At 29.7% G+C, this 26,238-nt stretch overlaps 1 protein-coding gene across 4 annotated transcripts in view; it reads right to left on the minus strand.

The window, feature by feature from the left end:
- Positions 1-1,695: 1,695 nt before the first annotated feature.
- The window catches only part of LOC107455539 (SR-related CTD associated factor 6), a 35,057-nt gene continuing 10,514 nt past the window's right edge, over positions 1,696-26,238 (minus strand). For 2 of the 4 annotated variants that reach the window (XM_043050640.2, XM_043050642.2), the window contains 13 exons: positions 25,591-25,702; positions 23,969-24,019; positions 23,850-23,888; positions 23,646-23,771; positions 22,928-23,068; positions 20,342-20,612; positions 17,484-17,717; positions 16,117-16,223; positions 14,842-14,978; positions 12,942-13,136; positions 10,071-10,331; positions 6,629-6,702; positions 1,696-1,951 (listed from right to left, as the gene is read on the minus strand). In XM_043050640.2, the coding sequence (XP_042906574.1) occupies positions 1,752-1,951; positions 6,629-6,702; positions 10,071-10,331; positions 12,942-13,136; positions 14,842-14,978; positions 16,117-16,223; positions 17,484-17,717; positions 20,342-20,612; positions 22,928-23,068; positions 23,646-23,771; positions 23,850-23,888; positions 23,969-24,019; positions 25,591-25,702 (1,948 nt within the window). In that variant the 3' untranslated portion in view covers positions 1,696-1,751. The remainder of the gene's footprint in view (positions 1,952-6,628; positions 6,703-10,070; positions 10,332-12,941; positions 13,137-14,841; positions 14,979-16,116; positions 16,224-17,483; positions 17,718-20,341; positions 20,613-22,927; positions 23,069-23,645; positions 23,772-23,849; positions 23,889-23,968; positions 24,020-25,590; positions 25,703-26,238) is intronic. The other 2 variants (XM_043050641.2, XM_071182804.1) reach the window with 1 other exon arrangement.

A 26,238-nucleotide genomic window follows, 5' to 3' on the forward strand; every position in this document is an offset into this window, starting at 1 on the left:
AAAAGAACCCTGATAACTTAAAACAATTAATCCTATCAACTCAAACTTCATCTAATTCAAATCAGTATGAAAAGTCTCATTGGAAAATGCACCTTATATGCTCAGATAATAAAAAAATGTACAGTGTGTAAATATAAAACGGAATACCCTGAATAACTTTTGATCCTAATGATCAGATCTTCACGTTCTAGGACTCCATTTCAATGGTTTGAGGGGGTGACGTTAAATATGCTACTTAACTGGTGCAGACGATATTTTAAGTTATGAAATCAGACACAAAAACGAACTTTCTCTGAATAAACATACTTTTTCGACGGATTCGGACTTTTGACTCCCAAAATATATGGGGTAGCTAGCCGCAATCTGAGAAATATGGTCACATAGTTTGATCAGGAGAGCGCTCCAAAGCTTGGACCCCTTAATGTTAATTTTTGCGTATTTCGCTCTATCTCGAGAAATTTTTAAGCAAAATGAAAAATCTTTGAACACAAGTATAAAATTCGTTTATTCAAAGATAAATCAAGGTAAAAAATAAATTTTAGTAAATATTTACTATTCTTATTATTTTATTTAGCAATAGTAGCAAACATTTTGAATTGTAAGGTATACAGTTTTTTTTTTTTTTTGCGTCATTTCAAAGTATCTAATTTTACATGGCAAAATACAAATTTTGAGCAAAATCTGTTGAAAAGGTCATGAGAAATCGAATTTTAAAAATCGTATCTGAATTTTTTTTAAATCGTATATTTAAAATTTGATATCTTAGGAAATATTCAACAGCTTTCGCTCAAATTTCATATTTTACCATGTAAAAACTTATACACTTTACAATTCAAAAGTTTTTTGACTGTAATTAAATAAATAGTAACTATTCACTAAAATTAATTTTTTTGCATGGAATTACCTTTTGATAAATGAATTTTTCAATCTAAGAATTTTCAATATGCAAAAAGCAAAATTAACATTATTACAGGGTCCAAACTTCGGATAACTCTCCAGACCAAACTATGAGAACCATATTTCTCAGATATATTTTGGGGATAAGAAATCCGAATCCGTTGCAAAAAAGGTATGTTTATTAAGAGAAAGTATGTTTTGCATCTTTTAATTTAAATTTGCATCTTTAAATGCATAGTAATGATCTTTAATTTTTTTGCATGGAATTACCTTTTGATAAATGAATTTTTCAATCTAAGATTTTTCAATATGCAAAAAGTAAAATTAACATTATTACAGGGTCCAAACTTCGGATCACAATCCAGACCAAACTATGAGAACCATATTTCTCAGATATATTTTGGGGATAAGAAATCCGAATCCGTTGCAAAAAAGGTATGTTTAATAAGAGAAAGTATGTTTTTGCATCTTTTAATTTTTCAACTAAAAATATCGTTTGCAATAATTAATTAGGATATTTGAGATCGACTCATTAAGATTGAATCCTAGAGCATGAAGATCCAATCATTATATCAAAAATTATTCAGGGTGGTCCGTTTTTTGTTTTGTGTACTGTACGTAAGTAATGTCAAGATTAGTTCTTTATATCCACTTGCAAGTTTTGGTGAGTTTAACAAATTCAATGTGAAAAAAAACATAGGAGACTATATCTCCTATATGTATGTCTCCTATGTACAATATCAGATGCGTAAATCTGGTCTTTCAGATAGGAAATAAGACACAGCAACTTCTATAGACTTGATTATAAAAAAAAATGAATCTACTTTATTATTCTATAAAATGCATAGTAATGATCACATCTTTCCGAGCTCTTCCGCCCGGGCTTTCATTCGATTTATGAAGGCTTGACCTTTGCTTTTTCTAAAGTTCTCGTAGGGATCATTGAGGCTGACCCCAATACCTTTGTACATATCCTGCCTGTCTCTCACATCACCAGCATCCACAGGATCTTGAATACCTTGCTCCTGGGAACCAAGACCTGCACCAGACCATCCTGCAAAACAGGTATTGTTATATTTTAAATTATATTAAGAATATCTATACAGTCGGACCTCTATTTAACAAAGTCGCTAAATCCCGATAATAAGTTCTTTATATGGAAAATTTTATAAATAGAAAATCACCTTTTAAAATACTTAAACACAATACAGATTTTTAAATTCACAAACACTAGACATAATTAAAATTACAATCGATACACCTTTATCTTGTAAACTAGTATCTACTATTTATTTTATATATCTTAAACATAAAAGAAATCTGCATGGAAAGCAAGAATAGAACAGAACATTATCCAGTGTTACACTATTATGCAACATACATTTTCACCTAAAAAAAAGAAGCTAAATTTATGTATAAAATTATAGCTGCATTTACTACAAAAGTAATTTTAAACATACATTACCACATGCCTTCTTAAGTTTAACTGCAACTGATAAAATCCGATAACTTTCAGAGAAAGCAGTAAAAAATTACATAAAGCAGTGGCTTCAAAAATTAATTCAAAGTAATTTCCTACATAAAATGCGTTAACAAGTTTGAAATGGTCTGAAATATTTCGGAAAACAGGGAAAATAGATCTCAATGAAAAGTTTGTTAAATAGAAAATTCCCTTTGCTATTTGGAAGTTATTTTACAAAGAAATTTCCAAAATGTTCTTGGTTCTTCGAAAAAAATTGCAAAATGGAAGTTTGTTAAATAGAAGTCTGACTGTATATAGATATATGCATAATTTCATAGCAATAAAAGTTGAAAAGGCGCCCGAGAAACAAAATAGACTTACAATGGAATCTGTGAAAATTGAGTGCATTAAAAACTGGTGACTCATATTTGCAACTCAAAATTTAAAAAAAATTTTTTTAAGGAAAAAAAATTCATCGTGTTCAGAAGTTCTCGTGGGCTGCAGGTTATCAACCCAATTCATGATAATAAAAAAAAAAATTTAAAAAAAAAAAAAAAACATTGCTAGGAATACAGAAAAGTCTCCCAATAGTCTTCTTTCCCAGAAAATAGTTGCTTTTTTTAACCTTTTCAAGCAAAAAAAAAGTTGCCATAGTCACCTCAGGCCGAAAATAGTTGCATTTTAGTCACCTGTAGCAACAATGTAAATGTGTAGCTGCCAACATGGATAGGAAAAAATCTAGTAGACTTTACGAAATATAAAAATCATGATAATTGTTGCATAGTGTACTAAATATTTTTCAAACAGGGAATTTTAGGGATTTTTATACGCAACAAAATATAAAAAATGCAATATTTTCCAGATATGATCAACTTGAAATGAATTAATTAAAAAAATTTAATTAATTTAAAAAAGGATAAATTGAACATTTTAGAACACAAAAACGTTTTAAATTGATTTTTATAAATGAAGCTCGCTTCATTATGCATTCGTAATACTTATTTAAATATTCAAGCAAGCAATAATCTGTGCCTAAATTTTATTTTTTTAGTGAACTTACTCAAATTTAGGGAATTTTCTAAAGTGTATAAAAACCAGGAGAATTTTAATATAAACCAGTAAACTAGGAAAAACTGTCAAAATCAAGTAGAGTTGGCAGGCATGTAACCGATACCCTACTGACAGTGCCCATGATTAACAAAATAGCTATGAGTTACTTGTTACCAGATTTCTCCAAAACCCATATTCAACACAACGGAATTTTTTGATTAAATTTTTAGTTATTTTTTCCCGATGTTAAAGAAAAATTATCCCTTTGAACAGTGGTCGCCAAACCGGCGATAATAAGCAATTGGCAGCTTGTGGAACATCCCTTTCAATAGAACACATTAATGCTCAAGTTGACTAAACTTCATTTCTCTATTGAGTTGATATACTAGATTCTTTTTTAAAAAATTTTAAAAAAAAGTTGGTAGCTCGCAGCAGGATTTAAAAACAGTGTGGTAGTTAGGAGAAATCAGGGTTATGGAGATCATTGCCTTAGAAAATCAATCAATAAATGTGCAACATGCATTTTAAATTTAGGAAATTGCAAGTACTCTAACTCTATCAATAACTACTCCTCGGAGCCATAGTGGCTCAAGAGATAGAATATTCGCCTCCAAATGAGACGACCCTGGTTCGAATCCCAGTGGTGTCTAAATTATACACATTCTGCTCTTTGCGCACACACATGTAAACTATCCTCAGTGGTAGAGGAATTGTGGATTAGAATCTTCTTGCGGTCAGGCTAATCGTGGGAAATTTTCATGCAACGCAAATGCAGGTTAATTCTGTTAAAAAGTCTGTTACTAAAGCTAGTTTGCTCAAAATGCTTATGAAATCTAACAAAATTACTCTTTTTTAATTTCACTTCTCTATATAGTAAGTACATTTATTTTCAGCATATTTTTTACCTAAAAACATGCTTATATTGAGCTATATTTTAAATGGATACAGAGCACTAAAAAAAACAAACAGACCAACCTAAATAACTTCTGATCTAATGATCGGATCTTCAAGTTCTAATATTCAACCTCAATGGTTCGAGAGGGTGACCTCAAATATGCTAATTAATTAGAGCAGGCGATATTTTAAGATGTGAAATTGGGCACAAAACTTACAATAGATATAGATTCATTTTCTCGATGGATTCAGATTTCTGCCTTCAAAATATAGTGGATAGCTTCCTTATAAGATATATGATTTCAATACCAATAATTTCGTTCAAAAAAGTTAAAAACCCTTAATGTTAATTTTACTATTTGCTTATTTCACCATATCTCAAGAACTTTTTAAGCAAATTAAAAATATTTTGCACGCAATTATAAAACCATACAAAGATTATTCCTTGCAAAAATAACTTTAAGTAAATATTTATTTATTATTTAATAATAGAAGAAAAATTTTGAATTGTAAAGTATAAAAAATTTTATCACACTTTCAAGAATGTAATTTTACATGGCAAAATACCAAAATTTGTGCTAAATCAGTCAAAGAGTTGTTTAGAAATCAAATTTTAAATACATAACTTTTTATACTTTTATTTCTCATAAACTATTCCAACGATTTTGCTGAAATTTTTTATTTTGCCATTTAAAATTACATTCTTTAATATGAATAAAAAAATTGCATACTTGACAATTAAAAAAAATTTTCAACTATTATTAAATAAATATTTATTAAAAAATGTTTTTTTTCAAAGTGGTGAAAACGTTTGGCTGCTCTTCCAGATCTAACTATTGGGACCATATTTCCCAGATTGCAGCTATCCCCATTTTTGGGGTCAGAAATTCAAATCAGTCAAAAAAAGATATGTTTTTATGTCTGGTTCTATAGCTTGACATCTTGCCTGCACTAATTAATTACCATAATTAGGGCCACTCACTCAAACCATTAAGATTGAGTCCTAGAATGAAAAAGATTTATCATTGGATCAGAATTCAGGGTAGTCCTTTAGGGCACACTGTACTTATTATTTCACAAAATTCTTAGAGCAACACAATTTTATCCTAAGACTTTTGTTTGGTATAGGTAACATCTAAAACTTTGTGTTTTAATTAATTTCATGCAATAAGAAATATCAAGCCTAACAAGCAGGGAAACACTTTTTAATGAGAATTGCAATGACTGAAAAATTTTGTTAGCTACATTACATTGAGTTTCAAAAAGGAATTATTTTTCCTCTTATACTTTCAAATTTAATAAAACTAATGCATACTTTTAGTTTTTACAATAATAGTTAATGGGTTGTTCCATAACTTAAGACAAATAAATATTCTTTAAAAGGACGCCATACCACGAGAGTAACTTTTCGTCACAAATTCTATTTCTCTTTCATTACTAATTTAAAATTGGAAAAGAAAGAAAAAATGAGTTCAGGCAAACCTAGAGAAAGCCATAAAGTTTAAATTGCTGAAAAAAAATGTTTCAAAATATCAAAATGAAAACAAATTATTGGAAAGGAACTTTTCCATTGAGTCATTTTCTACTCATAATTAACTCTCATTTTGATATTTTAAAATTTTATTTTCTGCATTTGAAACTTCATGGCTTACTCAAGATCTCACTTTCTCTATACTTTAAATTAGTTATAGAGGAGAAAGAGATTTTATGATGAAAAGTTTCTCCTGTGGTATGGTGTCCTCTAAACAATTAACTTGTTGAGCCATTTTTGCTTAAATAATATACATATAGAAACTGTTTCCTTATGGCTGGCATTATTATATACATTTTTAGATTCCCTCTTAAAGATGAAATTAAAAGAGTATCAACATAAGAGCTAGGAAAGAAATAAAAAAAAGCTATCAAAAGCTCACGAATCACTTGTGCGACAACAAAACCAACCTATTTCATTGCTAGAGGTGTAAAAGCTAGAAAGATATTTAAATTTCACGAAGTGATTAGTTTTTCATCCTGCTTTTCCACACTAGTCACTCGTGAAACGTCAATAGCATTTCCTTTTCTCATGTTAAATATTAACTGGCAGCTCTTTGTGTGCATCCTCTTTTACATGGTTTTAAACAAGATTTTCAATTAAATAAAGTAAAAGCAGTCATTAAGAAACAAACACAATATGTGATGCATTTAACAGAAAATATTAACTTATTCCAGATTAAATATAGGTTTTTAAAGCCAAACAGAATTATAAACCATTGAACAAACATAGGTTCTGTTTTAGGTTAAATAAAAATGAGGAATTTTTATGCGAATATGCGACAAAATTCCTACCCATTTTTTTAAGAAGCTGATGTCCTTTGTTGCTTTCATCAAGTCTTCTGTCATGAGGAGTAGAACCGGATCCCCTAAAAAATAAGGATTCTTTATTCTCTAACTCAAATCGAATACATTGAATCAGCTTTAAAAAAAAAGCATAATTAAAGACAGGCAGAATTCCATCTATAAGCTGCAATTATTCTAGTTTATCCAACCCAATTCTTCCAGAAGACTTTTTTCCCATCATCTATGGATTCTAGGTTAAATTTTTGACTAGCATCTTCTCGATCTTTTCTCTTTTTTTAACTAAGCAAACTCTTGATAATAGAAAATAATTCAAAAGCAATATTTAAAAGAAAAAGAGTTAGATTAACAGGAACTTCTAGACAATTTTTCTTAATGTAAAACAATAAAATTATGCAATTTATGGTTTTGAATAATTAATTTAAAACACCACATTTGCAGGTAAAGGGAAAAAACTTCAATAAAATTTTTTAAGATAATAAAGATAATTCGAAATATTTAAAATAAATATAAAACTGACTAACAGCTATTAAAAAAAAACTAAAGTTGTACAGTTGAGAAAAAAAATTCTAAATTCTTAAAGCAAAACTTCAATGCTGAAATATTAATATTATCCAGAAAATGTTAAAAGAGATAATGTCTATCAGAAACACTTTTAAAAATGCAGTGCTATCATAAAAATGCCCATAAAAAAAAAACGGAACAGAAAATGCATCCCACAACGTAAAATGTTATGTTTATGTAAGAAACTTATTGAATTGGATCACTAACAGTGGTCCCGTATAGCCCTTTCCAACGAATCCTGTTCCGCTGTGACTTCCAATTTCTGGGAACCAGTTGGTGTGGAGAGAAGATAGCACGCCATGCACAACAGTATGTTCATGAATGCAATCAGTATGGCACAGGCATGTTAAAGTGGGCTGGCATCATGCACAATGGCAATACACCGCTTTACACTTTTGAGCATTACATTGCAGCAGCTTTGCAGAGAGATTATTCTGGACAATGTCCATCTTTTTCAGGAGTGTGGCAGGTCCAAACTTTCTGGTAATGGACAACAATGCACAGATACACAGGAGTGTCCACGTTTCAGAAAGACTAGAAAGTGAAGTTATTGCCCATATGCCATGGTCAGCCTAGTCCTGGACCTAAATCCTATAGAGAGTGCCTGGAATGACCTTGGCAGATGTGTTTCACAAGAGTAGTGGGGCAATATCCTCCAAGGACTCCTTACTAGTTTAGGGGACAGAATATATAGCAGATGTAAAATGTGCATTAGTAGGGCTGTCACTGGATGAAAACAAGAAAAGTAGTTGCTTTAGTTGCATCATATATGAATGAAAGTCTCCTAAATAGTCTCCAAGATATATAAAATAGCTGCTAACATCAAATCCTCCTTTAACATAATTTTAATTATTTGTGCTGTAATAGTATAAAATTCAAATAATATGCAGTTAGATACTCATATTTATAAAAAATGTACATTTATTTGTGGATTTGCCAACAACATATAGATAGAAGAATGCCTAGGAAACTGCTGTAGAATTTTCAAACATTTTAAAAATACCTATTTTTAGTTTTACTCTTTATGAGGCATAAAGCTTCAGATATCATATAAGGAAGAATAGTTGTAATTAAAGAAAAAAACATTTGAAAAAAAAAAGCTTGGGACTAAAATTTTAGGCATTATAAAAAAATGAAGTAGAAATGACAATTACTTTCATACATAAATTTCTTTTAAACCTTACTATCAAATAAACATTTATGTGTAGCATATTCGTTTAATAAACAAAATCTGCACTCTAAAAGTACTTAAATAATTTTAAACAATAATATGAAAGGAAAATTATTATATAGGCACAATTATGATTGCAAAAGCACGCTTTTGTAAGTAGCAAAAATCGACATGGTAACAGGGGAAAAAATCTCATTTTTGAAAAGGGAAAATTAAGCACCTAACTTGGGTATCAACATTTTGATGAAACAATAATCGAAATCAGAAGTAAAAACGCGTGTAAGCTGTGCGGTTTTTTTTTATCCTCCACTCCAGTCTAACATGAATAATTTGCAGCTACTTAGTTTAGACATAAAAATAAAAAAGAAATATTGCAATTTAATTCATTTCAATTTTATTTTGTTTATTTTTCATAACTGACACATTTCCAAATTTAATGCTCATCAAAAAAATTACGATCTCNAGTACATTGTGTAACAATAGTTTTATGAAAAATATATTAATGTTGAAATTTAAATACCTTAATATTTATTAAATAATAAGTAATTATAAATAAGTAGAAATAATAAGTAAAGTAACTACAGATTTATTGCTTCTTAACCAATGAGATAAGTGTGTCTGGTGTTTTTTTGTAAGGTTCACTATATTGGGTTCAAAATTGATCAATTTTAATTTTAAATCCCCTAGTAACTCCACGTTTAATTTATTTCTGAACTTAGTTAAGATTGAAGTTACGTGACTGAAACTGGCTTCAACCATATAGGAACTTGGAAAAGCTAGCATAAAAAGGCTGAGCAATTTCATAAAGTTCTACATATTTTTACATTATATTTATATTTGTTCAAAATTTACTTATTGCTAAATTTTTAAAAAGCGTCTTTGCTTCAAGATCTGATAATAATTTAGCAAACTCATCTTGCAGGTTGATGATGCGTTTATTAATTTATGTTATATAAAGAAACTGATATTAAGTCAATTATAAAAAAAATTCACAAATTTTACATACTAAATTAGATATTTGGGATTTACGTATTAAGAACTGTTTTTTCTTCGGCCCCCAATCGACCCTTCCGATTCGGATCGACCCCCACTTTTGTTAAATAGACCCCTGGGGGTCTATATAGACCACTTTGGCGACCTCTGCTATAGAGAGTGCCTGGGATGACCTTGGCAGACGTGTTTCACAAGAGTAGTGGGGAAATATCCTCCAAGGACTCCTTACTAGTTTAGTGGACAGAATACATAGCAGATGCAAAATGTGCATTAGTGTCTGAGGTAATCACACATTTTACTGAGGAACTCATGTCTGTTTTATTCTGGCAAGAAGATGCATTTTTCGTGGCCGCTTGGCAATTATTCAAAAAGCAGCCTTTTCATTTTTAATTTCCTTATTTTTCAAAGTGACGATATTTGTACCATTTTGCATAATAATAAATGCACATTGTTTAGACTAATTTAAGGACAGAATTGCATTTCCTCAAACAATGTCTATTATTAATTATTCCGAAAAATGTAGTCGTTACTTAGCAATTAATGTATTACTGGCAACATATATTGATAGCATGATATACAGCTAACAGGATATGCAATGTCTATGTAATTTTTATTTTACCCTCCCTCTCAGATTGTACACAAAGTTCAAAAACACCCTGTATAACTTCAATAAATTAATCCTAAAGGAATTGAAATGTAACATACATGAAAGTAGGAGGAGAGACACTTCTGCGATCTGGGGATCTCTGTGATCTTTTTGATGGTGGAGATCTTGATCTAGAACGTCCTCTAGACCGATGACGATTAGATCTTTGAGGAGGTGATCTAGGCGGTGAGGGTGACACTGAAGATCTTCGTGGCGGCAATTCAGGAGAGCGTGACCTGGACCTCGACACCGATCTGGAACGTCGCTGGTGCTCCTTTTCACCATTTTTGATAGGTGAAGGAATTACTTCTTTTTCAGGGCTGTAATTTTGTAAATGATTATGAAGTTAAAGTATTTCACAAAAATAATTCATTGAAATTGAAATATGAAAAAAAGAATTTCAATAAAAGCATCTTCAAAAAAAAAAAAATGTACATAAACCATTTGAATTAAAAATGAATAAAAAAATTATTAAATATGTTGTTTATTGTATGGAATAAGTTTTTATTCAATAAAAATGTGCTGTAAGATATTTTGATTTTTTTTTCTGAAAAATAAGAAACCAGTAAATTTTTTAATTCTATAAAAATTGTAGCTCTGTCAAAAATACATGTTAAATAATTGTTTACACTTCAGAGGACGCTAAACCACAGTAGAAATCCTTCATGGCAAATTCTCAAATTTTACCATAGGTAGTTTAAAATTTAAAGTTCACACGAAAAGTGAGCTTAGATTCGTAAACCATGTGTAAGCATGAAATTTCAAATGCTGGAAAAATGCTTTCAAAATGCAAACAATTTACCTCCAAATTGTACACAGTGGAAAAGTAATTCTGCAAAAATTTGTTTGTATTTCGATATTTTGAAGGAAAAAATTTTTCAATATTTGTAACTTTATGGTTGACATTAAGTTTACCTGAACTAAGTTTTCAAACTTAAGAATACCAATGTAGATGAAAGATAATTCTTTATGAAAAGTTTCTCCTGTGGTATAAGCCTAACTTGCATCTTCGAATCCCACATGTACAATAATATTTGCCACTGTTGTTACTGTCAAAAGCTGTATGTGAACACAAGCACACATTAAGAGAACATTACACATTAGTTGGGATGAAACTTTTCATTAAATACTTCATTTTGTTAAAATACTTAATTGGGTACTTTCACTTCAAGAAGAAGATAATGGATACTCACACATGTGACCTATAACATAAGCACCAGCTGATCGTTAATAAGCAAAATGGAGTGTAAAAGTTAAGCTAAGTTTCTCCAAGTTAGAATTATAATTAACATGAAGTTAATTAAATACAGTGCCATATCGAACATCGAATTCGTTGAAATATAATTTATTCTCGTCTACGTCTTTTAATCAACTTAGATGTATTTTTTATTCAAGTATTATACTGTAACCACGATATATTTTTGTTTTGGGTGATTGGCAATTTTGAAGCATAATTAGTTTGGCCATGTTCTACATGGCTTTGTGTTAAGTAAGAAATATACAGTGAAATAATTGAAATCTTTATAATGAATACAGAATGTGTCACTTAAGAAATATACAATGAAATAATTGAAATCTTTGTAACGAATATAGAATGTGTCACTTCAGAGAATTAATATCTGTTGGGCTTGGCTTACTCGAAATAGAAAGAAAAGAATAGTTGCTAATGTAAACAAAAGCCAGGTTTCAACAACCAATCAGGATCGAGGTACTCACACTACAGCACCTGCAGGCACCCCATTTTGTTTATTTTGCTCATTTAAAAAAATAAAAATTAATTTTTATCCTTATCATAATCCATTGATTCAATATCTTTATTTAATATCAAAATATGTAGGTAGCAATTTTATAAATTGTTAATGTAGTTAAACCTACATATAAAATTTTAATTCAGGCATGGCAATATTGCATTCATTCTTTAAATAAACAATGGGACAGAACTAAGAATTTTTTAAAATTAAGTAAATTTTCTAAAAATATTACATGTTTGTTAATTATTAGTGGTATGTTGAAACAATATTTCTTGAAATAAAAATTTAATAAAAAATGCAAAAACTACCATTTAGTTGATTTTTAATAACTTTCAATTGATGATATAAAAACAAAAAAATTTTGTAACAACCAGTTTGTTCCAACCTCTTGAAATTATAAAAACTGGACATCATCAATCTATTATACCAAAAATATTTTAGAAAATTGTCTTGAAAATAAAATTCATTCAAACCAATTTAAATGAATCTACACCTATTGAAATTTTACTTTGTAAACACTTGCACAAACATTGTAAATTTATGAAAATACTAATCATAAGGTATGGGAGAATCTCAAAAACTCAAAAAAATATTTAAGCAATATTTGAATAGCACACATATACATTAAATAAATACTTATACAATGCCTAGTGCTAGGAATATGAAATTTTAAACTAAAACATCTCAGTTCCCCAGCAACGGTATTTTCAAGGAAAAGTGAAATTTTGAAGTGTAATAGAAAACCTTTCAATTACCTTGTCATAATAAAAACGTTATAAAAATAAAAGTTTTGAAAAAGAAAAAGTGAGATAAAAATCACACAAAAAATCACACAATGAATAGAAACAAAATTTGACGTAAAAAATTTCTTACACAGTTAGGTATAAGAAAATATTAACTCAGTGAACTAATTAGAAAAGTATTGTAGCAAACAAATAGGCAAACCAAAATTTGTATATGAAACTTAAAAATTGGGTAAAAACAGTAGGTCAAGTTAAGGCAAGCTTGGAACTCAAAAATTGAGTTGAAACTTTGTTACAGTAAATGTTCTACCTCTACAATTAAAAATACATCAATATCATTTTTAACTAGAAGTACAGTTCCTAGTATCTTAAACTAAACTTTTTTTAAGCAGCAAACAAATAGGCAAATAGAAATTGGGTAACAAAAGTATCTAACCTCTTAAACTCCCTGTACTTTCTTCGTTTTTCCATTGGTTCCTCAGGATACCTCTGCATAGGGGGTAAATCCATGGGTGCAGAATAATCACGATCATCAGTGGGCATTCCTTTTGCTTTCTTTGCTTGAGCTTTTGCTTTGAAGAATTCATATAATCCCAACTGTTCCCATCCTTCACTAGATATGACATATGAACTATAAAAAGAAAGTTAAAATTACTTATACACTTTTTCTGGGAACAATGAGGAAAAACTTTCCTCGATGTCCTAAATGAATGCCCTAAATGCTTCAATCGGCTACTCCCAAACATATCTTGGACTCAGCAGAGAAGAAATCTACTCATCTTCCACGTTTGTCACAAACATGTTTAAAGTCAACGGTTTAATAAGAAAAAGAAGAAAATATCAAAATCACTAGAACATTAAACATTCATACTACTAGAACTATATTCAATAGTAAAATTCCCATCCAATTTATAAACAGCATATGAATTTTTACAGGATGCATTGCCAAACTTTTCAACAAAAAATTAGCACCTTTTCAGCACTTTTCAAGCCTTTAAAAAATATTTTTAAGCATTTAAAATATATCATAATTAGACAGAGTCGGCAAGTTTTTGTCAATTTATGTTTTTTTTGTTGTTTTTTTTTTTTGCTTGCCAGTGACGAAAACGAGGGCGCGTCACCAATCATGGAATTAACAAGAGAAATAAAATTTTCGATCACTATTAGACAAAAAAAATTTTACAATGTTCAGTTCGTCCCTATAATCAGCAAAAATTCGAGATATTGTACAATGCACCAAAAAAATATAGACCACCCTGAATAACTATTTATCCAATGATCGGATCTACACGTTCTAAGACTCTATCTTAACGGTTCAAGGGGGTTATCTCAAATATGCTAATTAATTAGTGCAGAATATCGACGAATATTAGTATATTGAATATTAGTACGAAATCAGACACGATACTTTCTCTGAATAAACATGCCTTTTTTTTCTCCAATGGATTCAGATTTGAACCCCCAATTTAATTTTAAAGCATTTAATTTTACATGGCACAATAAAAATTTTTTAATGAAGTCGGTCAAATAGTTTCTAAGGAATCGAATTTTAAATGTCTGACTTTTTCGAAATTGAATTTCTCAGGAACTATTCAACCGAATTTGCTCAAGTTTTTACTTTGCCATGCAAAATTACATTTTTTTTAAATTATGCAAAAAATTGTATATCTTACAATTCAAAACTTTTTACTATCATTAAATAAAATAATAGAAATTAACTAAAATTTATTTTTTGAATGAAATTATCTTTGGATAAACTAATTTATAATCGTGTGCAAAAGTTTTTCAATTGGCTTAAAAAGTTTTCTCGGCATATGGCGAAATATGCAAAAATAAAATTAACATTAAGGGGTCCACTCTTTTGATAACTCACCCTGACAAAACTATGGGGACCATGTTTTCCAGATTGCACAAACTCCCTATATTTCTGGGATCAGAAATCCGAATCCGTCCACAAAATGGTGTTCCATGAACAAACTCTCATCATCAGACCTTCTCTGAATGTTTAGTCATAAACATTCAGAGAATTTTACCTTTAATTGAGAAGTGAAGATAGTATAATATTATTGAATTATTGATTTTTTTAATTTTACACGGTCATTAGATCAAAAGTTATTCAGGGTGTTCCTTTTTTTTTTGGCATACCGCACCTATATATATATCTGTTTTAATCTGATCAGGTAATTAATATAAACTTCTAAATATAGTTAGCTTCTTTTTTTTTACACTTTTAATTTTAAAGGTAAATGGATAATTTATCATTCAAATAAAGATTGGAGCTATTTTATTTAGAAAAAAAAGACTCGATTTTGTGTTACTTTTTAATACACACTTACTTGTTTCTGTTTCTTTCATGAGTTGGAGGACAATAAAACTGCTCCACAGCAGCAAGAAGACGATCTGTTGGTAAGGCTGGTGGTGGTAATCTTACATCCTCTGGCTCTAAAGGCTTAGTATAATCTGAATCCTCCAGCTGAAATAACAAAGAAGCACACACTAAAATTCAGAATGTGCAAAAATGCAGCATTTCGAAAAAAATTGCAGATTAGAAATTAAACTGTCATGGCTAAAGCGGGTCATAAAGCGATTATTCAAAAGTGCGCTTCGGAATTCGCGGATCGTAATAGCATTAAATTAAAAATTAAATCAATATTTTAAAAACTATGTGAAAAATCTCAAGCTGTTGAAAATGCTACTAACAAAACCACATGGACAATAAAATAGTCACAAATCGAGTGCATCGAAAATTCTTCAAATATGCAATTCATAATTTCCTGCGTATGATAAGGTAGCATTAAAAAACTATCTCCATAGCAATAACTGAAAAAAATGCTATCGTAAATCCACGTAGGACTTTGGGTGAATCATCATTAATTGCGTGCAAGATTATGCTCAGCACTGTAAAATCATAATAAAAAAATTAAATTTCAAAAAATAAACAGCAATTGCTATTAAATTAGAGGTGCAACATGAGAGATGTTTATTCGATATTAGAGATGTTTATTCGATGATTAGAGATGATTATTCGATTAAGAAAACAATAATGAAAATAAACAAATTTGTGAAGGGTTCAATTAAAAGATAAATTATTTTGTTTTTCAGTTAAAATATTTTGTGAAGGGTCCGTTTTAATGAAATGATATTTTGTGAAGGGTCCGTTAACGAACCACAATTTCCCCTAAAATGATCCCTGATTACACAGATTAATGTATAATCAATTACATGCAGAATAGTATAATCCTGAATACCCGACTCTAAATTATAAGATAATGTGGTTACCGATTTCATACATCGATATAGATAAATATATCGATATAGGTAAAAGGTAACCTTATGGTTAACCTTTACATGCACCGTAAATCTAACTTACATTACGAGACTGGCCGATGTTGAATCAATACCCAATTGACCCAAATTTCTTCTAAACAGACCCCTGTATTCCTTTATAGTTTTGGCCACCAAAAATTTTTTTTTACTATATCTGATAAAATTTAAAATATAGTTTATATTTTTTTAAAGTAAATTTATGGTGATCAAAAATTTGAACATGGCTAACATTTTTTTCTACTGAAATTCGTAATGAACATAAGCAAAAGATAAGGTGTTCTTACTGCTACTAGGGGTACCATAAGGCCTGCAGGTAGATCATAATAAGGAGGCTGAATAGGAGGAAGTCCTGGTTCCAAATAATCTGGTGGCATATCTTGTGGACCCATACCTTATCAAATAAACAAATGTAAAATTCATAAGCATTGCCATAAAATGACATTATATATGATAAAGATATCTTTTTGTTAAATCAAGATCATAATTTTAAATTTCTAGACATGATTCAATCAAACTCTTGTACAATGTCAACCAGTGTGACGTAACTACCACTACAATTATTAAACATCAAGTTACTAGTATTTAAGACATGCTAACTCAATCCAATCTTGAGGTACCTTATGATAAATGAAGGTTGGCATGGTCGAAAACTCTTTTCTCCAAACTTAGTGTTTGGATGTTTAATAATTGTAGTGATAGTTATACCACAACCATAGATTCAACAATTTGGTAGTCCAACACCCTTTTTTTGTTTCTACTTTTGTACTCAAATTTTAAAAATGTTAGGATAAAACTCAAATATGCATTTTTGCATTAAACAAAATGTATGTTTTAAAAACTTTCCAAATGTAATGTTTTTGTTAAAATTATTTTGCTCTTAAAAAATTTTTGAAAATAAGGAGACTTCATCTGACACAAAGTATGTGTCATATAATATGTATATTCATACATGCCAACATTGGAGAAATAAAATTATGGAGATTTTACTAGCAACATTTTTTAAGCTACAAGTAAAGTTTTGATACATCATGCATAGTCATGTAAGTCTAAAAGAGAATTTCAAAATAGAAAATTATATAACCGCTTACATTTAGCAAAGAAAAAAATATGTATATAAATCTTAATCTAAAGAAGACTTTTTTAAAACATTATTTATATTTACTTAAACTATAAACACTCAACATACTGCAGTATTGGCAATGCCACCATCTGTTGAGGAATAAGAGAAGTATTTAGCCATTAGCGGATATTTTATCGCCAAAAAAAATCTTTTTTTCTATTTCTTCAACAAATACAGAGAAATTCAAAAAGAAATGGGTAAACAAGAGACAATCATAAAATCCATGAGTCTTCGTTAAAAAAACATGAGACTTAGCAGGTATGCATATCTGGCGACCTCATTTCATTTTCTATTTGTAATTTAAAATTGCTTGCAATAATTTGCATGCATTTTATATTTTCCTTTTATTGTTCACAAATAAATAGATATAAAAAAGCACAATATTCTCTTCCTTCTTAAAGCAAACGGAAAAAAACATAACAATGAAAAAGAAAATATTTTATACCAAAAACTGGTATGCACATAAATATAGTGAATAATGTGGACTTAAGATAAATGGATTAATTTAATACTAAATGACTCAATTTTTACCCATTGGAGGTATATCTCTGTATGGTGGAATAGGCCGACCATACGGCCTCTCATGGTGTGGGGGTGGGCCATAATCTGGATCAAAAGGAGGCCCATAATAATCATCCATATAATGTGGAGGCAAAGGTCGTCCATTTGGGTGATGACGACTTGGGGGAATATCGTATGGTGGTTCATGCAAATCATCAGGAGGATAATCTCTCGGATGCATACCCATTGGAAGAGGATCCATTTCTAAAAAACAAAAATAGCAAGAATAAAGAAACCGAAGCATTAAAACAGAACACTTAGTAAAGAGTAAAACTAGAAGTCACTGTGGCTGGCCTAGCCTTGAAATAATGAGGTTCATGGGTTCCAGACCTTTAATCCTCCTTCTGATCAAGTACAGCAAAGGGCATGACACAAAAATAGTTTAGCATATCAGTGGTGCAATTTAAGTAAAATTATGAAGTTGCTTCTTAAATTAATTTGAACTTAAGAAAAATGGAAGGACGTTAAGTTGTGAAATTAAAAAATAAGTAATAAATAAAAAATAACTAACCTTTTACCTATGTATAATATAGTTATCTAAATGTACAGATAAATAATCCTTTTTTTAAGAAGTAATAAAACTAGAGTTACAGAAGAAATCGACATTTCTGTACTTAAATTCTCATTTGAATTAGCTTATAATAAAATGTTTCAAGCAATGAAGCTTTTATTACAATATTAACAGATGGAAGCAAATTTTTTATATGATAAGTCTTCTGGGTTAATCAATAGTGGCAGATTGAATGTATGTAAAGAAAAATTAATTTTCTCAGTAACTGAGATAATTGTATCAAAAGTAAACAACCAATGATATGAACTGAGAGCATGCCTAAAAAGTGGTGCCACTGAGCTTCACAGAAGATTAAAGAGCAGTTTATACGGTAATTATTGAAGAATATAAATTTGAAGTTGTTGACAATTTCATTTACTTGGGTTCTGTAGTCAACAACACAAACAATATTACAATAGATATACAAAGGGAAATTACAATAGCCAATAGATGTTTTAATGGAATTAAAAAATACATAAAATCTAATGCAATTCATAGAAAAAGAAAGATTTTACATAAATCTCTTTTAAGATCAATTTTAACAAATGCTTGAGAAAACTTGACCACATCTTGTATGGATGAGGTAATGTTGGGTGCCTCTGAGAGAAAGGTATTGAGAAGTATTTTTGGAGGAATTTTTAAAAAAATGGTGTGTGGCTTACAAGAACAAATTTAAAGCTTTATCACTCATATAATGAACCTGACATTATTCACTCTATTAAACGACAAAGAATAAAATGGGCAGGCCACTTTATCAGAATGGACGAAGATCGTACCACAGAGTTTTCAATGCCAGACCAGTTGGCACATGAAAAAGAGGCAGGCCGAATTTGAAATGGATAGATCTCGTAGAAATGAGATACATTTTTTTTTAAATACATGAAATACATTTTAGGTAACAAAGCTGTAAAACAATATCCTTTTTTTTTTTACTTATGTCATATTCGAGCAACTATCACCAACATGGTTGCCACTCAAATCTGGAAGTAAATTCCCTGTGTTTTCTCTGTACATATTATACACAATATATTTAGAGAAAAACACAATCACTCTGCTCTTTTATGAGCTGTACTGAGCCAATTATACTAGTTATAATTGAAAAAAAAAACTTAGAGAAATAAGAAACAGCTGAACATACTTAGAACAAATACTGCTATAGTAAATGAACTAGTATAATATAGCTGAAATATCATCCTTAAATATCCCATCGACTGCACTCTGAGTAGTTAAAATTTTTTAAAAGACGAAAAAAGAAACAAAATTCCCTGTATCTTCGCAGTTTCTAAAGAAAAGACTCGAAATTCCTTGTTATTTTAGGTTATTTCAGGGTTGCCACAGAAAAAAATGAACAAAATAGTTGCTTTTAGTAGTTTAAAGCATGAAAATAGTTGCTGAAAACTATGAAAATAGTTGCCTAAATAAAAACAAAAATTCATCAAAAATACAACTAAAATTTTTATTAAATTGCTTAACTGTCATATACCATGATCCATTAAGTCAAGTTGGTGGCAAATATAATAACTTTTATATAATTGTTAGTGCTCTAGCACTAAGTTTTTATAACAAAACAATTAATATATTAGCAGAAAAATAAACTTTTAATTAGTAGAATTCATTCAAAAAAAATACTTTTTCGTTAAAAAAACATACTTTTTCATTAAAAAAACATACTTTTTCATAAAAAAAAAACATAATTTTTCTAAAAAAATTTCCCTTTTAAATTCATATTCAGTAATATCGTATTGAAAATTGGGTTTTTTAAAATCATGCGAAATTTCGAAGCAATAACCATTGAAAAGGCGATCAAGAAATTAAATAGAATTGTTTTTAATAGGATATTTAATATATATAATAGGAATTTGTGCAAATTGAATAAATTAGAAGTGCTGACTTAAATTTGCCATTAAAAATTTTTCATTTTTTAAGAAAAAAATTGTGTGTTCAGAAGCTCAAGCGGGCAGCAGGTTTTCAATCTAATTCATGCTTTAAAAAACATCGCTAGGAGCACAGAAAAGTCTTCCAATAGTCTCCTTTTCTTGAAAATAGTTGCTTTTTGAAGCCTTTTTATGCAAAAAAGTTGCCATATCGCCGCCTCAAGCCAAAAATAGTTGCATTTTAATCGTCTGTGGCAACCCTGTGATTTTTAAATTTCCTGTATTTTCCAGGTTCTCCCTGCGGAGTGGCAACCCAGTCCAATTGAAACAATTTGTGAAAAGGAGGTCTTTCCAAAATCAGTGAATGAAAATTACATTTGATTAAACCAAACGAACAAACTCACCAGCACCCAACATATCTGGATTTCGCATGTCCAGGCTCCGCATGTCAGGATTCCTGATGTCCGGATTTCTCAAGTCCATACTCCTCAATTCAGGATTTCTGAGTTCTTGATTCCTCATGTCCAGGCCCCTGAAGTCTGCTGGTCTGTCATCTGGATTCATGGGCTCAGAATCGTGTCTTGAATCACTACCCTGAGAATCAGACAGCTGAGCTGCTTCCAATGGAGGAGCAGCGCTCAGTTCTTGGGGTGGTTTGGCTGCTTCTTCTGAAACCTTAAAAAAAAAATATACATTTCCATAAGAGAACAGTTTTCTGAACATAACCAAACATTTTTAGCGATGAAAGAATTAAGACAACACGGAGAACAAAGACAAGAATAAAGACAAGGAAGAAAGAATAAAATACAGTTTTTGTTTCACAGGGTTGTCACTCAAATCTAGAGAAAAAAAATTCCCTGTACAAATTATACACAATAAATTAAGAGGAAAAACACAATCACTGAATGAGCTGCATTGGGCTTACTAGTTATAATTTCTGAAAAAACTTAAGAGAAAAAAAGGTACAGCTGAACATACTTAAAACAAATAATGCTATAGTAAATGAACTAGTATAATATAGCTGAAATATCATCCTTAAATATCCCATAGACTGCCCTTTGAGAGGTTACCATTTTAAAAAAGACGAAAATAAGAAACGAAATTCCCTGTAATTTGCAAGTTTCTAAAGAAAAACTCAAAATTCCCTGCATTTTCCCCGTTATTTTAGGTGATTTTTAAATTCCCCATATTTTCCCTGCGGAGTGGCAATGCTGCATAAGTAAACAGTTCTTTGAATAAAACACTTTTAGGGATGTAAGAATAAAAATTAGTACAGTTTTTGTTTCAACTCGGGGACAACAAACAAAAAATATCTGAAAAATGGGGCTATGTTGTTCAATATAACTTTAAATTTAAAACAAATGTGGCTACTTTTAGTATGTGGACCTAGAAAACATACGTACGTACAGCAGACTTCAGGTTATCTGGCTAGCAACTATCCAACCTCTGCGTTATCCGGAATAAAGGAATGAAAAATTTGGAATAATACTGGTCATTAATAGAACTTGTTGTGGGAGGCGGATAAAGAAGGAACAAAAACTGCTAAAACTATTGTTTGTAATTTTTAACTCTTCCTAGTCATAACTTTTCTAATTGTGTAGTTTTTTTTAATTAAATCTTTTAATTAATATTAATAATTAATTAAATAAAAATAAACATTTTAATTAATAAAATTTATTAATTAATTTTATTTCATTAATTCTTTTTTTTAATTAATTAATTCAATACTTTTGCCTCAATCACTTATTTTAAAATCTGTAACAAGTGATTTTCCTATTATGGGGGAGGGATTGGGAAGGGGAAATTCTTTCTCTCTGGCTATTTTCTTATCTAGTCTACCCTTTCCTTATATTAGGCCAGATAGTCAATAGTTAGCTGCATTAATAGTTAATAAAATAAATTTTTCAAATTATCGTAATAAAGAAAATTATCTTATTACAATATATTTATTAATGTATATTTCTATGATTGCATATTTTATAGTAAAAGTTATATATTTTATTAAGAAGAAATTCAGAAGTGTTCAGATATATATATATATATATAAGGGTGGCAGTCGGCTGAGCAGTACAAACAGGCACAGAATTTTAAAAAATTAAATTCATTTTATATAACCATCATATCCAGAGAATGAATGACCAAGTGACACAAAATCAAAGTACTCCTCAATAAAATTTAGGAAAAATCTAGCAAAATAAATGCATACAATTTTTCCTTTTAAGGAATAAGGGAAATCTTAATAATTACAATTGGTCTATTAAATAGGTTTGAGGTAATAAGTCTTGCCCGCGGCTCAAATAAAGGGGAAAATCAAAAATTTTAATTAATGCATAACTTGAAGCCAAAAATAGATTAAAAGATAGGATGTGGATATTAAAGTGTGAGAAAGAGCATTTAGTTTTGAATAATAAATTAAGAAAAAGATTTAGATAAAGGAATAACATAAAAAGATCAGTTGAAGCTTTTTATGTTACATATAAATATATATATGCACACACACACACACACACACTTATATATATATATATATANTTTAATGAGTTGTTTAAATATATTAGTGATTGAGATTGTTTATGAAGACAAAATTAATTTAGTTTATTATTTAAAATTAATTTGACTTTTGAAACCTTTTTTTTTTCTTGTTGTTGGTGGGAATGTGCATGAAATTTTCAAAATCTTACCCTTACTGTAAAGCATTGGCCAAAAACTGAAGTTCTGTATATAGAAATAACCGAATTTAAGAATTATGTGCTTATAATTACAAATAAACTCAATTAGAAATTATCAAATGAACGAATGCATAAGAAAGAACAGCTTCCTCGTGTTGGTATCTCTTTTTGACCCCATGCAAACCCTAACTTTTTAACACATATATATATATATATTTTTGTATTTTTGAAAGTTATCAGCAGGTGGCAGCACAAATCATAGGTAAAAAAAACAGCTGCCTAGTCTTGTATAAAATTCAAATAAAATGCAGAATAACATACCACTGGGGGAGGATGATGCAGTCGGGGGTCTTGAGGTGGCACTTGCTGTTGCTCGAACGTTGGTGGCTGCAGGTAGGGAGTGGCCGCAACTGGCTGAGCAGGCATCAATTGAGGGGACTGGAATGCATATGGAACAGGCATCTTCAAAATGAGAAAAATAAGTAACACTTTGAAAGGAACAAAATAAGAAAGACTTAACGCAAAATGAAGTTTAGAGAGTGATTTTTTAAAGAAATTCTCTCAAAAGTCTGTTCTACTAAGACTACTACTCTAGATATCTGAAAAACATAAAATAATTGTAATAAGCATGCAAACAATTACTCCATGAGCAAAAGTGTTGCAGAATCAAATTAGTGAATATTCTAACTACAAATGAATTTAAGAACAATAAGAAAAAATTAATAATTCATGCTGATTTTGTGGTATAAAAAAGACTTGTTGGAAATATTGTGTACCACATTATCAATGAAAATAATTCAAATTGGAAAAACATTGTTTAATAGTTTTTTCGATAATCGACTGATGACAAAATTTGCAACTAGTCTTGAAAATTAATTAAAATAAATAGCATAGTTTCATAATTTTAGTCGATTTTTCAAACAAGTCATTTTTGAGACACCTACTAAAATAGGGAATAAATAACTTGAAAATAGTTCTACAAGCAAAAACATACACAAACGAAATTATAAAAAAAACTTCTTCTATAATCTAAAAATACCTGTTGCATTTGTCCAGTTAGATGAGCAACAAAATCTTGGTGCTGTTTTTGAAGTAAAGAATACTGCGTCTGAATTGCAGTAGTGATAGGAGTAATTAAAGGTGCAAATTCTGCAATCAACCCTGCCTGCAAAAACATAGAAGAATTAGAACAAGTGTAGCTAACACTTAAAAATCATTAAGAAATATTTTATTTAAAAAATACCTGGTAGGCAGCAAGAGAAGCAGCAGGATTTTGTAATTGCTAAAATAAAATTTTTCAAAAAAAATTTAACTCATGTACAATTTTCTTGATCATATGTACAATGTAAAAATAAAACTTACATCGAGAATTTGCTGGGGGAAATACTTGTTCGTTTCCCATAACTTATGTAGCTACAGGAAAAATAAAACAAATTTATATGAAATTTGGCATTACAATAATTTAAAACACTTTTAACGTCAAAGAAAAAAATTATTAAAAAAAAAGAGAGGAAAAAAACAGATATTATTTTTTGCACACTGTCTATAATTGTTACAGTTTGTCTAAAGTAAGAACTCCCCTAGCCATTTGTCTGGACCTGTGGGGGTAACTATGATAACAAGATATAACTATTTCAACTAGGGGTGTTAGGTCTATTTAGCACAGGTTTTGGCTCACGTCGGCGATAGAAAGCTAAACTTTTTTTCCGGTCTATTGTGTTAGCCCTAGAGTGACGAGAAGCTGCCCTTCTTGAAATGCACTATTCTTGTTTCAATAGCAGCAGACGGTCTCAAACTTTGTGGAGAGGGGTTCTTACCATAGACAAACTATAGTAAACCTCCACTTAAGCATAATATTGCTTACAAATCAGTTTCAATAATTTATATTTTATTGCTTCAGACTAAAAAAACAAATTCCTTAAAAAACTAAAACTTGAACATGAGTTCTTATATGAGAAAATGCAGAGGAAACTTTCCATGCCAACTTTCCAAATTAGAATTAGTAATCAGTATTGCTGTGCTTTTTGTGTATCATCGGATTTACATCTTTATTTCAATGTTTGAATTTTTAAGGTATTGCCTTTTCTTGTTTAGTTCCTTCCTTCTGGGGCCTCGGGGCACTGTCAGCTTTTGGTTTAACCACTGACAACAGAAAGGCTCCAGTGTGTTACCATACTGTGTGTCCTCTGATGAAGTACCGTTTTTGCTAACATACAAATCCTTAAAATTTTGTTTGCTTATTTTTAGTTACTAACTTTTCATTTAAATTGTTTACGTAAGACAAATTTGGTTTTAGCGCTTTTCCATTTTAGCTTATTTTAAAGTTTTATCCTAAAAATTTTATCTTAAAGTTTGTTTAAATCAATTTCATACTTTGATTGGATAATCAGTAATACAATAACAAAACACAATTTAAAGAAGCAAAATTTTAAGATGAATATATTACTTAATTTTATGTTGACACAAAATATAAAAAATTTTGCTTAAAAAGAGTGAAAAATGTGAGCAGACAAAGGTGCCAAATTAAAAGATTTGAAATTATATACTTCATCATAAATTGATTACTTGGTATCATTGTTCAAGTTTTTGGTTAAATTTTGAGCAAGTCTTGTTGGTCTTGTTAAAAATAGCTTGGTGAAAAAGGGAAAGATGAGATTAAGTTCTTTGCTCCTATTACTTTACTTTTCTTGTTTCATTTTTATTATTCATTACTTTAGAATTGTTTAGGTAGAAAAAATTGCAAGCAAATAACAAAATTTCATAACTCTTGATAGTTAAAGGAAAAATGAGTTTGAAACAGATTATTTTGAAAAGTCTTAAAAACCATAATTTTAATGACTCAACAGTAAACCACAATCTTGACCATGAAACAGTAATATTTATGAATAAATCCTAATAGTTGGCACCTCTGTGTATGTATGCAGAGTAAGCTAATAAACAAAGAGCTAGAAATAGAAAGTAATTTTTTAAAGAATGCTATAAACCTTTAACAGCTTTTGTTGTTTTTCTGCCTCTACTCCTATACTGGTTGAGCAAAATATTGGAACAACAGATTTATCCAACACTTTTTTTAAGTCATCAGCATTTTTTCTAATACTGAAAAAGAAACAAAAAACAAATAAATAAACTATAGCAAATACTGAGAATACAATGACTAAAAAGTAATATAAGTAATCCACAATAATATTGACATGATAAATTTGAACACATTGTAACTTCTTTAAAGGTCCCTTATTGGAGGTATTTAAATAAAAATTATCTTTCTCTAACATATGAATTCACATTATGTGAAATTAATACAAAAAATTAGTCTCATATACTTATGTTTCTATTAAAAATTCATCATTTACAGTTGTGTTGCAAAGCAAATAAAATTATTAATTACTAATTTTCAGCGTATATTTTTAATTTTAAATGCTTTCCCTAACCTCAACAAAGAATCAATTAAAATATATATTTATTTTATGTTTTAATGTTTTTACAATTTCTTAGAGCCGTGATGACCTTTCGATGTTGCGAACCGCGCTCAAATCCCAGCACTGGCTGGTCAATAAGAATTCCGCAACAGCTTGCACAGACCACAGTGCTGACGTAAAATATCCTCAGTGGAAGAAGAATCATGGGTTAGAGTC

The sequence above is a fragment of the Parasteatoda tepidariorum genome, chromosome 6, assembly GCF_043381705.1.
Source record: "Parasteatoda tepidariorum isolate YZ-2023 chromosome 6, CAS_Ptep_4.0, whole genome shotgun sequence".
Taxonomy (NCBI): domain Eukaryota; kingdom Metazoa; phylum Arthropoda; class Arachnida; order Araneae; family Theridiidae; genus Parasteatoda; species Parasteatoda tepidariorum.